Source organism: Electrophorus electricus, chromosome 20, assembly GCF_041902795.1.
Source record: "Electrophorus electricus isolate QZ-2024a chromosome 20, ASM4190279v1, whole genome shotgun sequence".
Taxonomy (NCBI): Eukaryota; Metazoa; Chordata; class Actinopteri; order Gymnotiformes; family Gymnotidae; genus Electrophorus; species Electrophorus electricus.
This window is the reverse complement of record NC_137516.1, coordinates 6,120,156-6,133,230: the sequence shown is the minus strand read 5'-3', so window position 1 is coordinate 6,133,230 and position 13,075 is coordinate 6,120,156. Positions and strand designations below refer to the sequence as shown.

At 39.3% G+C, this 13,075-nt stretch overlaps 1 protein-coding gene across 3 annotated transcripts; it reads left to right on the top strand.

The window, feature by feature from the left end:
* The first annotated feature begins 2,393 nt into the window (after nt 1-2,393).
* ren (renin) lies at nt 2,394-12,336 on the top strand. 3 transcript variants are annotated; one of them, XR_014118944.1, is made up of 10 exons: nt 2,394-2,548; nt 3,351-3,504; nt 3,741-3,864; nt 4,056-4,174; nt 4,276-4,472; nt 4,718-4,840; nt 5,601-5,745; nt 7,457-7,555; nt 7,724-7,959; nt 12,245-12,336. XR_014118944.1 is itself a non-coding variant. In XM_027012224.3 (9 exons), exons 1-9 carry the CDS (start codon nt 2,487-2,489, stop codon nt 7,883-7,885), a joined length of 1,185 nt encoding a protein of 394 aa, XP_026868025.2. In that variant the 5' UTR covers nt 2,394-2,486; the 3' UTR covers nt 7,886-10,124. The 3 variants fall into 3 exon arrangements, 1 of the variants encoding a protein (XP_026868025.2); XR_014118943.1 differs by having other exon boundaries at nt 7,724-8,703; nt 12,245-12,328; XM_027012224.3 differs by lacking the exon at nt 12,245-12,336 and having other exon boundaries at nt 7,724-10,124.
* The last annotated feature ends 739 nt before the right edge of the window (nt 12,337-13,075 follow it).

The following is a 13,075-nucleotide window of genomic DNA, read 5'->3' as shown; positions in this document are numbered from 1 at the left end:
ACTGAACATTTAAAGTGGTGTGTGAGAATGCAATCCTCAATTTGTGCAATTTAAATCGACACCACCAAGTGGCTGGTGAGAGTAAGTGCAGTCAACCTATCCACCATCTTCCGAAGCTCCCATACACATTGACATCATAGAGCTGCACTGGTCCTGGCTCCGATATAGGAGGAGAATAACGTGCACCACAAGAAGATAGCAAGACTGAGGATGTAAATTATGGCATAAAAAAAACGTGGAGTTCCCATGTCTGCTGAAGCAAGAGGAAAAGAAAAATGAGCCAGAGAGACCAAGATTGGGGTTCACGCTTTAGTGTGGGAAACTCTGCAGCGGGCATCCACACAACCCCCAAGTTTAAAGGTTAAAAGTCACTGGGCCTTGCCATTATGAGCAGGCCAGGGATGTAAACGTCAGACCAGAGAGGTGGACAACGATGCAATTAAAAAACAAACCATTCATGTTGATCTAACATTCAGAAATAATATGGACAGTAGATATATATATGTACACTTTTGTGACAAGACACAATGTGAAAACAAATTACATATTTGTTGTCTCTATGTTGATATTTCTTAATTATCTCAGATTATGTGAACTATTTATGTGTTTCCAGAGAAACCGACAATACAAGCAAATTCTGGATAATCCAGGGAGAAGCAAACTATGCATCTTGTTGGAATATTCACCTTTGCTGGTTCACTTCCTGGCAGTCTCCAACCCCCTTGGGATGAATTAAGAGGTGGCCTTTGACCTGGAGTTGTGAGCATCAGGGTCGAGAACTGACGTTAACAGCAGCATCTGACCATGTACAAGGCTGGCCTGGACAAGAACCATTACCGACCACCGACTCCGGTACTGCAGTTGCAGTGTGGGAACCAGAGCTTTCTCTGGCACTCCAGCTGCAAACCCCAGTTCAGTCATGGGAATGGAAGAGCCCAGAGCAGATAAAGGAATATCCATGTTGCTCTCATAGAAAACCGTGTAAATTCCACACTGTGGTCTGGATTAGAAAGCAGTTCATATTTATCTTATTGGCATAAGAAAGTTAATAAAGCCTTTCATCATGTGCTTGTGACTCTTTGATTTGCTAGAAGAGAAGGACTGACTGGTTTTAGAATCATTTCCCCAAACCCACATTCTACTTCAGTGTGGCTGTCTGCCTACAGCTGTCAGGAAATCAACCCCATTCCTATGTCACTCATCACATCTGTACTCACCTTTCCAGAATGCTATTAAACTGCTATGAGAGACAGGGAAGGATAGCTGGGCAGGAGGTATACATAAAAGGTAAACCCTTTTTATTCAAAGATTATTGAACATATGAGCTCTCAGCCAGGTGGAAGCATGGGTTGGAGGAAAAGAGAGAAATTAATTAGCATAAAAAAAAAGGATATATGTGGTATATGATATATATGGTATATCAAATATGGTTACATTTACCCATAGGTACTTCATGTTCTGAGAGATGTGGCCCTCCAGATAATGTTTCTCAACTTCCTTTGAAATTCCTTTGAATTATCTAAAATGTAAAATGAACACTTGCAATCCTTTGCCAGATTTTTTATCGAATGTCGAGCAGATACAATGTCAAATGGTTGTTCTTCAACCTACACAATTTTCACTTTGACAAACAAAAGAAAAAGAAAAAACCTACAAAGCAACACAAAAAAAAAAAAAGGATAAATAAATGGGTCAAACACACATGGATGCATGAAGTTGGAGAGTTTATTCAGCGAGTAGTCATTGATGGCTGCGCTAATATTGCATAAGTAATCTATAAAAAGAATCCAAGTCCTATTGAAGTTCATGCAGTTATTGATTGTTTCGAGTTTGAGATGAGGATGTGGCGAGGCATATTTCAATTTGAGTTAAATACGATGTCTAGTTAGTAAAGGGGTTGAAGGCTAGGACCTGTCATTTGCTTCTGGTGAGGTCCCAAAAGGGTAATCTTTTAATCAGATGTCTACAAGACACAGACATGTCAAATAAGATCTTAGGATTTTTGTATTCACTATGTATACAGTATATGAAGAACATGTATCTTTTCACAGTTTCAAACAGTTAAATCTGTTAAAGCGCGTATAACTGGCGAATAATCCATCTGAAACCAGTATGGTCAGTTCTGTATCACTGGGTGGGGTATTCCACAGGAACCTGAATGTACTCTGCTCCCAGAAGCCCATGGGCCCACCAGGGAGCACTTAATCAGGAGCAAGACGGGATGACAGCAAAACAGAGAGCAAAATCAATGGGCGGGGCTGGCGGTGGGGGGGGAGTGTATAGAGCAAGACCATGAGCAGAAAGAAGTGTGAAAGTGATGGTGAGACAGTTATGGCTTATCGTCACAGGGCTACTATAAAAACTCACGGGTCTGGGTGTCAGACTACAACTGAACTTCTGCATCCACTGAAGGAGTACGGACACAGATCTCTAGCCAGGGCTGCTGTACACTCCCTGAATCCCAGTGGCTAGCTGCACCCGGAGCCATGAAGGCACACCTGTGGATCCTTCTTCTGTTGCTGCCTCTGACTGTGAAGGCCCTACGAAGGTACGTGAACACTCTGTGTACTTTCTCATAAAGGTGATTATATAGGTTTCGAATGTAGAATATGTTCTCCATTGTTAAATATATATAAAATAATTTTAGATATATATAAAATGAATATTGCAGTTTACAATTGGTAATAAAGTAACTGTTTAAATATTGTGACAAGTACTGAAAACAGAGGTTATCATTTTGGCATGTATTAAGTTAGTCATCTGGCCATTTCTGATTCACTGATGGTTGGAATAAGGTCATTGTGATATCCCATGTATATCATAATGCATTTTGTGTGTTTAATCTGCTTCGCTATAAAACATAATATATGTGATTGCTCCACTCTGGAACTGAGCAGAGAGTTGCACAATGTTTGGTCTTCACCATGACAACTGTTAGATTGCTACATGACGTCACGTCATCAAACGGGGCCTCCTCCAGTCTAATGGTGTGCAGCTTCTCCACCGCTGTCCTCATCAGCTATGATCATGCTTCCCTTTTCTCCCCTCTCTTCCGTTTGTCTCGTCTTATCTGGCAGGATCTCCTGTTCTCTGCATTTTTTTTTAGAAGGAAATGTACTGATATGATGATATCATATTTGTCACATACCATTTTAATAATTGTGAAATAATTAATGCCTGAACTTCAAGGGCCTCTTTCTAAGGCTAAAAGTAAGCTAACCTCACTAGGGGAGTCTAAATGTAGGAAGTCTTAAAATGCCTTCTAGGCTGGAACTTGTTTCCTGTATAATATGCTGCAGTATGTGTTTTATTCTATGAATGCTATTCTTCTTCCTCTCTTGGCTAATTAGGGTAACTCTGAAGAAAATGCCCTCCATTCGAGAGACCCTTAAGGGGCTTGGTGTCACACCAGCGCAAGCGTTTGCTGAACTCGCGCCGAAACTGTCCGGTGGCCTGTCACCTAGCAATGGGACAGCCTCAACAGCTCTGACCAACTATTTAGATGTGAGAAACAAGAATGTTTCATCAGTTGATAACAATGTATATAGTGTAGTTCGAGTTTTCACTGCTAAAAGATACTATGGACACATACTGTGTAGTATTTAGATATTCTGTTTTCTCTCTTCTCACTCTCTCTCCTTCTCTCTCTTTCTATCTATGTTTCTCTGTTTCTCTCTCTCTCTCTCTCTCTCTCTCTCTCTCTCTCTCTCTCTCTCTCTCTCTCTCTCTCTCTCTCTCAGACTCAGTACTTTGGGGAGATCATTATTGGTTCACCAGCTCAGATGTTCAATGTTGTGTTTGACACGGGTTCTGCCAACCTTTGGGTGCCCTCGCAAAGCTGTTCTCCACTATACACAGCCTGTTGTGAGTGAATTACAACACACACACACACACACACACACACACACACACACACACACACACACACACACACACATCCCTTATAGATCAATTAACACAACTTCATTGCTCTCTCTCTCTCTCTCTCTCTCTCTCTCTCTCTCTCTCTCTCTCTCTCTCTCTCTCTCTCTCTCTCCTTTTCCCCTTTCTCTCAGTCACTCATAATCGATATGATGCCTCCAAATCTCTCACACACATTCACAACGGAACAGGATTCTCCATCCAGTATGCTTCCGGAAACGTGCGGGGATTCCTGAGCGAGGACATTGTCATGGTGGGTATAAAAATGGCAGTGCAGGCCTAGTGAATGTCCTCATAACCTCAATGTCCAGATCTGCCTTTTATGGTTGAACCTTCTGACCCTTATGTCCCCAGGTGGGTGGAATCCCAGTGGTGCAAGTATTTGCAGAGGCCACTGCTCTCCCTGCCGTCCCTTTCATCTTTGCGAAGTTTGACGGAGTGTTGGGAATGGGCTACCCGGACATGGCCATCGATGGCATCACGCCGGTGTTCGACCGCATCATGTCTCAAGACGTGCTGAAAGAGCAGGTTTTCTCCGTGTACTACAGCAGGTGATCTCCACGAAGGCACGACTGGGACGGGATGGTGTCATGTATAAAGCTATGGGACCTCACATGGGACACATAGCTCACCGCTCCGCTCCACCTTTGTGGGAACAACCCTAGCTCCCGACAAGCTAATGCTCGTGCCTGTGCTTTGCTCACTACTCTGAGCTGTTTAATTGACATTTGTTTGTTCCTTTACCACAAGCGTGCGTGTGTGTGTGTGTGTGTGTGTGTGTGTGTGTGTGTGCCAGGGATCCACAACGTATCCCTGGGGGACAACTGCTACTGGGGGGCACAGAGTCTAAGTACTACACAGGCACATTCAACTATGTTCACACCAAGGGGGAGGGCAAGTGGGAGGTCACCATGAAGGGGTAAGAATCTCATCATCATTAAGATTCAATCTCACGTTATTTATTACAACCAGTCCACCCTGTTTGTAAGGCAGTAACTCTTCGTTCACATTACTGAAAATATGGTTCAGTTTCACCACTCAGCATAGTATTTTCACCAAAAAGCAATAAATGTAAGATTTATCCACTGGTAAATGTATACAGGAAGTAATAACAGAGGTCAGTTCTTTAGTAAATAAAAATTAAAAGAGCCTTGTAAATAAACGAGTAATTTGATTTAATAGCTTTCATGTGCCCTAGGGATAAATGTCTGTAAGTCTGTAAGCATAGCACACACACGTGCAGCATCTGTGATCATGTCTCACTTGGAAAATACACGGGCATTTTATGGTAATGTGTCTGCTCATTAAAAAAGTGGAGACAAAATACAGAACAATTGGTGTGTAAATAACAGAGAAAAAACACTACAAATCAAATGAAAAAGTGACCTCAGTGAATTAAAAAATAACATTTAAAATGCAAAACTAATTATTAAATTGTTGCCCAGTTTCTCAAATAGTTTGTATATCAGTTTACATACCATGTTTAATCCTCATTATGTTACCATGAAAATGATATTTTCAAAACTAAGATAGGGTTTAGGGTTTTATTGGAGTATAGTATTATTGAATTTTGGAAGTAGTAAGACTGCAGAAGAGAATCTATCAAAATGTGTATACTGGATCTGAATGCTAAAATTAATTATTATGAATGAAAAATGATATATGTATATGTATTACAGTGTGTCTGTGGGGATGGAGACATTGTTCTGTACAGAAGGCTGTACTGCTATGATTGACACGGGCTCCTCGTTTATAACGGGCCCCGCCTCCTCAGTCTCCGTGCTCATGAGGACAATCGGAGCTGTTGAGCTTGCAGAGGGAGAAGTAAGTTTTGTTTAGTTCATGAAACTCTAATTCCACATTTGAGAATGTAAAGGACCTGTCCTTTCTGCATATCATCTACATAAACCCGCCAGTGACTTGATTACAAGAAACACTTTATTGGTACTCTTTAGTAAGTCAGTTTTGTAAGCTGCTCTTGAATAGAGTGTCTGCTAAATGCCATAAATGTAAATGTAGTAGTTGGTGTACAGCTCAACTCCATATCCATACTGGTTACCATGTTAAAGTCTGTAACCCTACTGGTTACCATGTTAAAGTCTGTAAACATACTGGATGCCAGGCAGTTTGGCTTAGCTGTCCTCATGTCAGTGTTAATGTTAATATCAGTCAGAGTTGAAGTTTTAATGCATTGTTTAGAATGATACATATTTTTGTATACTTATAAAATTGTCTTTTTTATAAAAAAAGTTCCATGGCGTGCTTTTGAACTGACAAAACCCCATTTTGAACTGACAAAATCTCAAGTCAGTAATGTTGACAGTTATGTATTAAGACCTAATGAACAAACAACCCCCAACTCCAAAATTGTGGCTGAGAAATATTTGACTGAGATAAACTATGATAGATCAGAACTGTCATTTGGAAATCATTTTCAAGTAAATTAGTGTCAAAACCCCATAACCCTTATTAAGGAGCACAAAACTTAGATATTAGAGCTGTTTAAACTTTTTGTAAATTTGGATGGATTGTGCTTCTAAGAACAGGCCTTGTCACCTGCTCTATATTGGTCAATATGACTGTAATTCTGTTCCGCTGGAAAAATATTACAATTCCCATGCTCAAAATTGTTCAAAACATGCATTATAAAATGCACAATAAAATGAAAAACATCCATTATAGCATGCATAATAAAATGGAAAACTTGCATTATAGCATGTACAATAAGATGGAAAACTAAAGCATATATAAGATGGAAGCAGCTCTGAAAACAAAAAGCCTTCTAGCTATTTATTATTGACTGACCTAGTTTTTCTGTCTTTATTGTTATTTTGTCTATGTGTAGCACGAAAGAGACTAAATTAAATAAATAAACTGAAAAAAAGTCTATTTAATAAATACATTTGGGGGAGGGCCTGTGATTTAGTTAAATACTTAAAAGAGGTTACAGTTTTATGTATTTCTAAAATTCTCAGAAATAATGTACATGCCCTATATTAACTAATCTACAAACCATAACCACATCATGAACCACTGAATGAGTCAAGCATAGATGTCCATGCCAAGACCCCAGGAAGACGTCTAACAGCTGACAGAAAAATGGGGTTTAGAGTAAAGTGAAAGGTGTAGATCATATAACATCTTTACTATGTTGTGTTATTTTCATCTAATGCTACAGTAAAAGTTGCATTTTGCTATTAATTTGATTTATTTTACCAAAAGTAATAACGCAGACAGACAGACAGACAACATTCAGTTTCAACATTTCTTTTTTTTTTATGGGTGCTATGACCATACATTGACTTTAGTCCAGCTTGATATAGATTCTTCAATAACCATAGTCCAAGTCAAAAGCAATTTTACTGTCATTCTTTCTCACCATAGAAATGTTGAGTGAGAAATATTGCATCTCCAGGACACAATGCTAACACTCTGTTGTTTATAAGAATGGACCAGGATCGGTAAAAGGATTGTTGCTACATATGCAGGCTTTTGTGTATAGCTTGTCCTCAACTCTGTCTTCATTCTTCTTTAGTATACTGTGAACTGTGACCTGGTCATGTCCTTACCCATCGTGGCCTTTCACCTTGGTGGTCAGGCGTATCCTCTCACACAGGAAGACTACATTCTCCGGGTATGATGTGCTCAACCTCAATATTTTAAACATGAACACACGTCTTGGTCAGCATTTTCATGTTTCCATTGATCTTAGTCAACATATATATCAGTCATTGTTACAGTCAGTCCATTAACGTCCATGAATCTCCACCTTCTTGTGTTCTACTTCTTTTCCTATCTATAGCAGTCACAGTTCGGGGAAGACATTTGCACTGTGACTTTCAGAGCGCTCGACATCCCGCCTCCTACCGGTCCTGTGTGGATACTGGGAGCTAACTTCATCGCCCGATACTACACCAAGTTCGACCGGAGAAACAACCGCATTGGCTTCGCACAAGCAGTGTGACGGCTGCCAGGACCATCCAGCCATATCCTTCTACTGCACCACAACCATATTACTCCCACCCCATTAGAGTTATAGTGAGTCTATAGTTTCTTCCTCAGGCGACTGAGGTAACCCAATTCATAGGTTTCGACAGAGCCTGAGGCAAAGCTGCAATGGTATTATCTTTTTCCTTTTTCTTGGTTCATAGTTTGATTCTTAATAGCAGAAACTGGTTCTAGGACAAGTCTTAGGAATCACATGGAATGCACGTGCTCTTTTGCCCCACTTAGAGAAACATGTGCCTTTGTCACACGCCATCACAGTTTTGTTAGCAGAGTTTTTGATACTATTTATTGAACATTTTTTAGATGTAGGCCTCTCTGGCACAGGGTTTAACTCTCAAAATACCTTCCTGGCTCTAATCACCAAGAAGCGGGTCAAAAGTCAAGGTCTCCTTTACTGTGATCCTAATTTCAAATCATGTATCAGAACAGCCTTCTGTCAGCAAGAACACAGATGATGGCTGATCTTTTTTTTTTTTCAAAGGAACCCCTGAGAATCTTAGTACAAGTTAGACAACCTAATGTACTATGGTATTTCTGTCATCTACACACATACACCCCCCCCCCCCCCAAAAAAAAACCCTCAACTATCTTGGTTATAACCTTAACTAGAAGGACATCTGAGATTCTGAAACCTGGGTCTTCTTGGTTAATGATGAAAAGCATGGGAGCCCCGTGTCTGTTCCTGGATGTCTACCACATCCTAATCTAACACATTTGGCTCTCATATCAAGATCTTATTGATGGCCTTGATTAAGTGGATCATTCGTGTTAGAAGTAAGTGCCGCTGTGTTCTGCTTCAGACCATGAAAATAACTGAAAGGGCCTGGGGCAGGTGGTGAAAAATGCAGAACATAGGAGGCCCTGTTTTAAGGAATTCTATTATTAATGGCCAAGTTTTGCACGTTGAAGGGGGTATGCTTAATTAAAACTCTATCCCCTAAGGCAGGCTTTTAACATGCTTTACATTTGATCTTTTTCCAACCTAGAAAATATTGCTATTATTCTTTGTTCTCTTCCTTTTTTTATGGTCTATGTAATCTCATTAGTTTTTGCATTAATATATGCTTTACTGTATTAAAATAGAATTATTAACTCTTTATTTTGATCATTTACACATAAAAAGTATGTTACTTTGAAACTTTGACTAACAAACAAGGTTTAGGACATTTACAATAGGTAAATGCCATCAAGTGTCACACACACACACACACACACACACACACACACACACACACACACACACACACACACACACACACACACACACACACACACACACACACACACACACACACACACACACACACACACACTTGAAATGTAAGACCCTGGCTGGTTCTTATTTTTTTGTCTTCTCCTCTCCCACTCTGTTTGGCTACAGAACTGATGCCAGATAATGTTCACATTAAAAGGATTATGAAATGGAATGCCAGATAGGATGTCCTGTTGTGTGGCAAAAATGCCTCCTCTCACTGAGAGCTATGACTTTTATCACCCTCCCCCCATCCTGTTCCACCTTCTGTTTCCCTTATTATAATTTATGCCCTTTTTCTAGCAGAGCTTGACTAGTGTCTCCCGTTGCTTGATGTAATTTCATTTAGCTGGAACAGAAGCCAGTTATGGCTCTTAAATCAAGGTCTGGTGGAAACTCTACCTATCTATAAGGAAATACATTGATTATGTGGTCCTAGCATGGTGCTCCGATTCTTAATACCTGGGAACCCTTTACACAGTGGTGGATCAGAACAACGTCTGACTCATTTGTTCCAGTACATAAGTGGATGGACCAGTAACACTGAATATTTCTGTTTTCAGAAGCTTTAACATGCTTTGAAGGAAGAAATCTCCTTTGTACCAAAATACATTGTCATCAATTTACACATCCCAAGGACATCCCAAAACAATAAATACATTACAAACCAATAATTTAATTAACTGATAGGAGTATCTTACTCATATCTTGGTGTCTTTGTTCTCTACTTAGGCCAGATTGCCTCGGTAGCCAATAAGCAGTAGAAGGTATTGTACCTATGTAGGCTGGATCTGAAATAGGCAATGTGATGAGACAAAATTAAAATATATGTTAAATGACAGATCATAAATAGGGTCAAATTAATTAAATAACAAGTATAAAAATATCAATTATTGCTACAGACAGAATTGCTTATTAGAATCCAGTAATTAGGTAAACTACAATAATAACCAAGCCCCAAGTCTCCTTGAAATTAATCACTGCAGTACAACCTTCGACTTTTTTTCTTTCAAGAATGCTTTAAAATTGACACACATTTCTTTTTATCACAATGTTTTTTTAGATTTATTGTTGGGTCCCTACGACATAAGAGTGTAGGGAGAAGAAAGACCCTGCACTTATCTAGGCATATTTCTCTGACTACATTTTTGAAACCACCATGCATAGATTTGAACTTGCAACCTAGTTAAGGAAATGAACCCTTGCACTTTTTCAATCACTTGAGGCTCTGAGAATCAGATCTACAAACATCCACAACATGATTATGCAAGAAAGACACTCAGGTTATAAATAGTTATAGATATGAAATATCTAGAGAAGCAAAGGTTACAGGTCCCATCCTGAACAAAGACAGGAAAGATGCCATAACATCATTCACCAGGGTTTTCATTAGATGCCTGCCTAAGATGTGACCAAAATTGTCCTGTGATAAAACGTGCATGTTTTGTAAACTCACTGTCCCTTTTGAAGCGAATGCAACGAAAGAGATAAATGCGGGACCATTTGGCTAATGTGGCAGGTTAACCGGAAGATCGCAAAAGCTGGCATGCTGTCTGGGAGCGGCTGGAATATCTCGCCTGCTTTGCCAGCATTCCCAGTGCATCCTTCCATTGTCCTCCATGTCACGCTTTGGCACAAACACAATTATAGGTCAAAGCAGATGTCTGCTCAATGACATTGCAAAAAAACACCACATTTACAAGAAATGGCAGAAGAGCAAATTCTGTAGACAGCAGGCCTTTTTGGAAGTTACATCAACATACACTGAGCTGTACCAGCACCCACAGCCATGCCACTACTATATCAGTCTCATTGCTAGGTTGGTCTGCTACCTAAACGTTTTCTGGCCCACAATTGTCCTGTGGTGCGAAACTGACCAATAATGAACAGGGTAGAGGGTGGCTGACAAACGGGCTAACACACTGTCAACAATCTGGAATTGGACAGTTACAAAATGTATCTATGAGGTAGGTATACCTAATAAAGTGTGGAGGTGCAAGGCAGATGTTTAATTAAATGGCTGAGGAGTGTATGTTTGGGATACTTGGGTCAGTGTCCTTATACTTGCTTCTAGGACAAACATTTTGGCATTTGAATGCTTAGATATTGTTACACCCCCCCGCCAATTATTTATTTATTTATCTATCTATCTATTTATCTATCTATCTTTCTATTTATTTATCTTTTTTTTTTTTTTTTTACAGTTTTGCTCTGTGCAGATCTGTTCAGTTCCCCTAGAGCATAAAGACTGAATAATGCAACACTCCTGTTCTGGCTCACAGATTTTAGGCCCTGTATGTTTGTACTTTGGCAGTTAACACTGATTTGGAATACATGCCTCAGGACTTTGCAGTCTGTGTACTGTGCACTTTCTCACTGTGCATTCTGAGGAAAGAGATCAATGCCAGAACCACTAATAAACTATCCATGGCCTTTTCAGAGGGGAATCTTTACAGGCATGAAAGTCTTTGGCCCTTTGGATTACTAGACATGCACAAATGTCCCGTTTGTTTCTGTCAGGATGGAGGTATCCATAAAAACATTAGAAACAGGCAATGTGGGAGGATCTGAAAGTAATAATATCTGAAATAATAATCTGAAGGATTATATTATGGTTAGTTCCAAATTGGCAAATCAAGTGCCAATCACCAGAAGGGTCAAATACTCTTTATTTGCCTTCATCAGTGCATGAGATCATATTCATATATGGTCTTATGCATCTAATTTAAATGTCCCACTGTTCTCAAGAATAAATTAATGATTAAATTAAATCTTACAGGGGAAAGACCCTAATAAGTGAATATTGCCTGCATGGTCTCGATCTGATGGTCTGACCAGTTGTGAAACTGTCTGAAGTTTAATAGTGCCTAAAGGGAGAACAATGAAAACTCACCATCTCTGTGAGAGCACATATTACAGCCTGCTGGTCTCTAGCATGTAAGGGTTCTGTGCAGTGAATCCTATGGGATTTGAACTTTCAAAACTGTGGGTGTGGAGGGTTTTAGCAGCCCCACACCCCAAACCTCAGACATTATTAATATCTCTGTTTATATTATTCTGCAGATTGAAAACCTTCATTCTGTGATCACAGAAACATGCCTGAAACTTTGATGTTCCGTTGGTCAACGTTGTGGAGGCTACCAGGAATACCAGGTGATCAGCAGACTTTTTCCAATATGACATTCTAGTCAAGGATAATAGTTTTCAGTATATCCTCAGGATTGGAAAATGTCATTTTTTCAAGTTTACATTTGCTTATTAAGAAGCATGTGTCATTTGAAAACATTCAGCTAATAGAAGTATAGTACTTTAAGCTGTCACATTAAATGTTGAGGTACTTCCACCTCTACGTTTAAATTAAATTACCCCAGAAAGCTGAAGAGATACAAAGTCTCAGCAGTTTAGGGAAAAAGACAAACTGATATCAATGTAATGATTATGAATCCTCAACTGCATTTCAGTACCATACAGCCAAAGAGATCAGAGACCAACAACTATTTATATAAAAATATTCCACAAAACATCAAGAACAGTTGTTAGGCACCTTCATAGTCAGATGATTGTACAGATAATTGTCCTTAACTGATATAAAACAAAAAAAATCCTTAAAAAGTACACATTTGTTCATGTATGTGTGTTAGAAAGGAGATTTTGTCTTATACCTCATGGCATTTATAATAAACAATTAATTTATATTATGGTATTTATAATAATATGTAGCATTTAAAGTGTTTAAATTTGTTTACTGACTAATTAGGATGTAAAAAAAATCCATTGATTTGCCATTACTCATTTAAGTTGACTCTATAACTTGAAAATGAGAGCGAGATCTTATGGGTTTTAACCCAAACCGATGTGTAAAGTTGACTGCAAATCAAACATTTATCGATATCA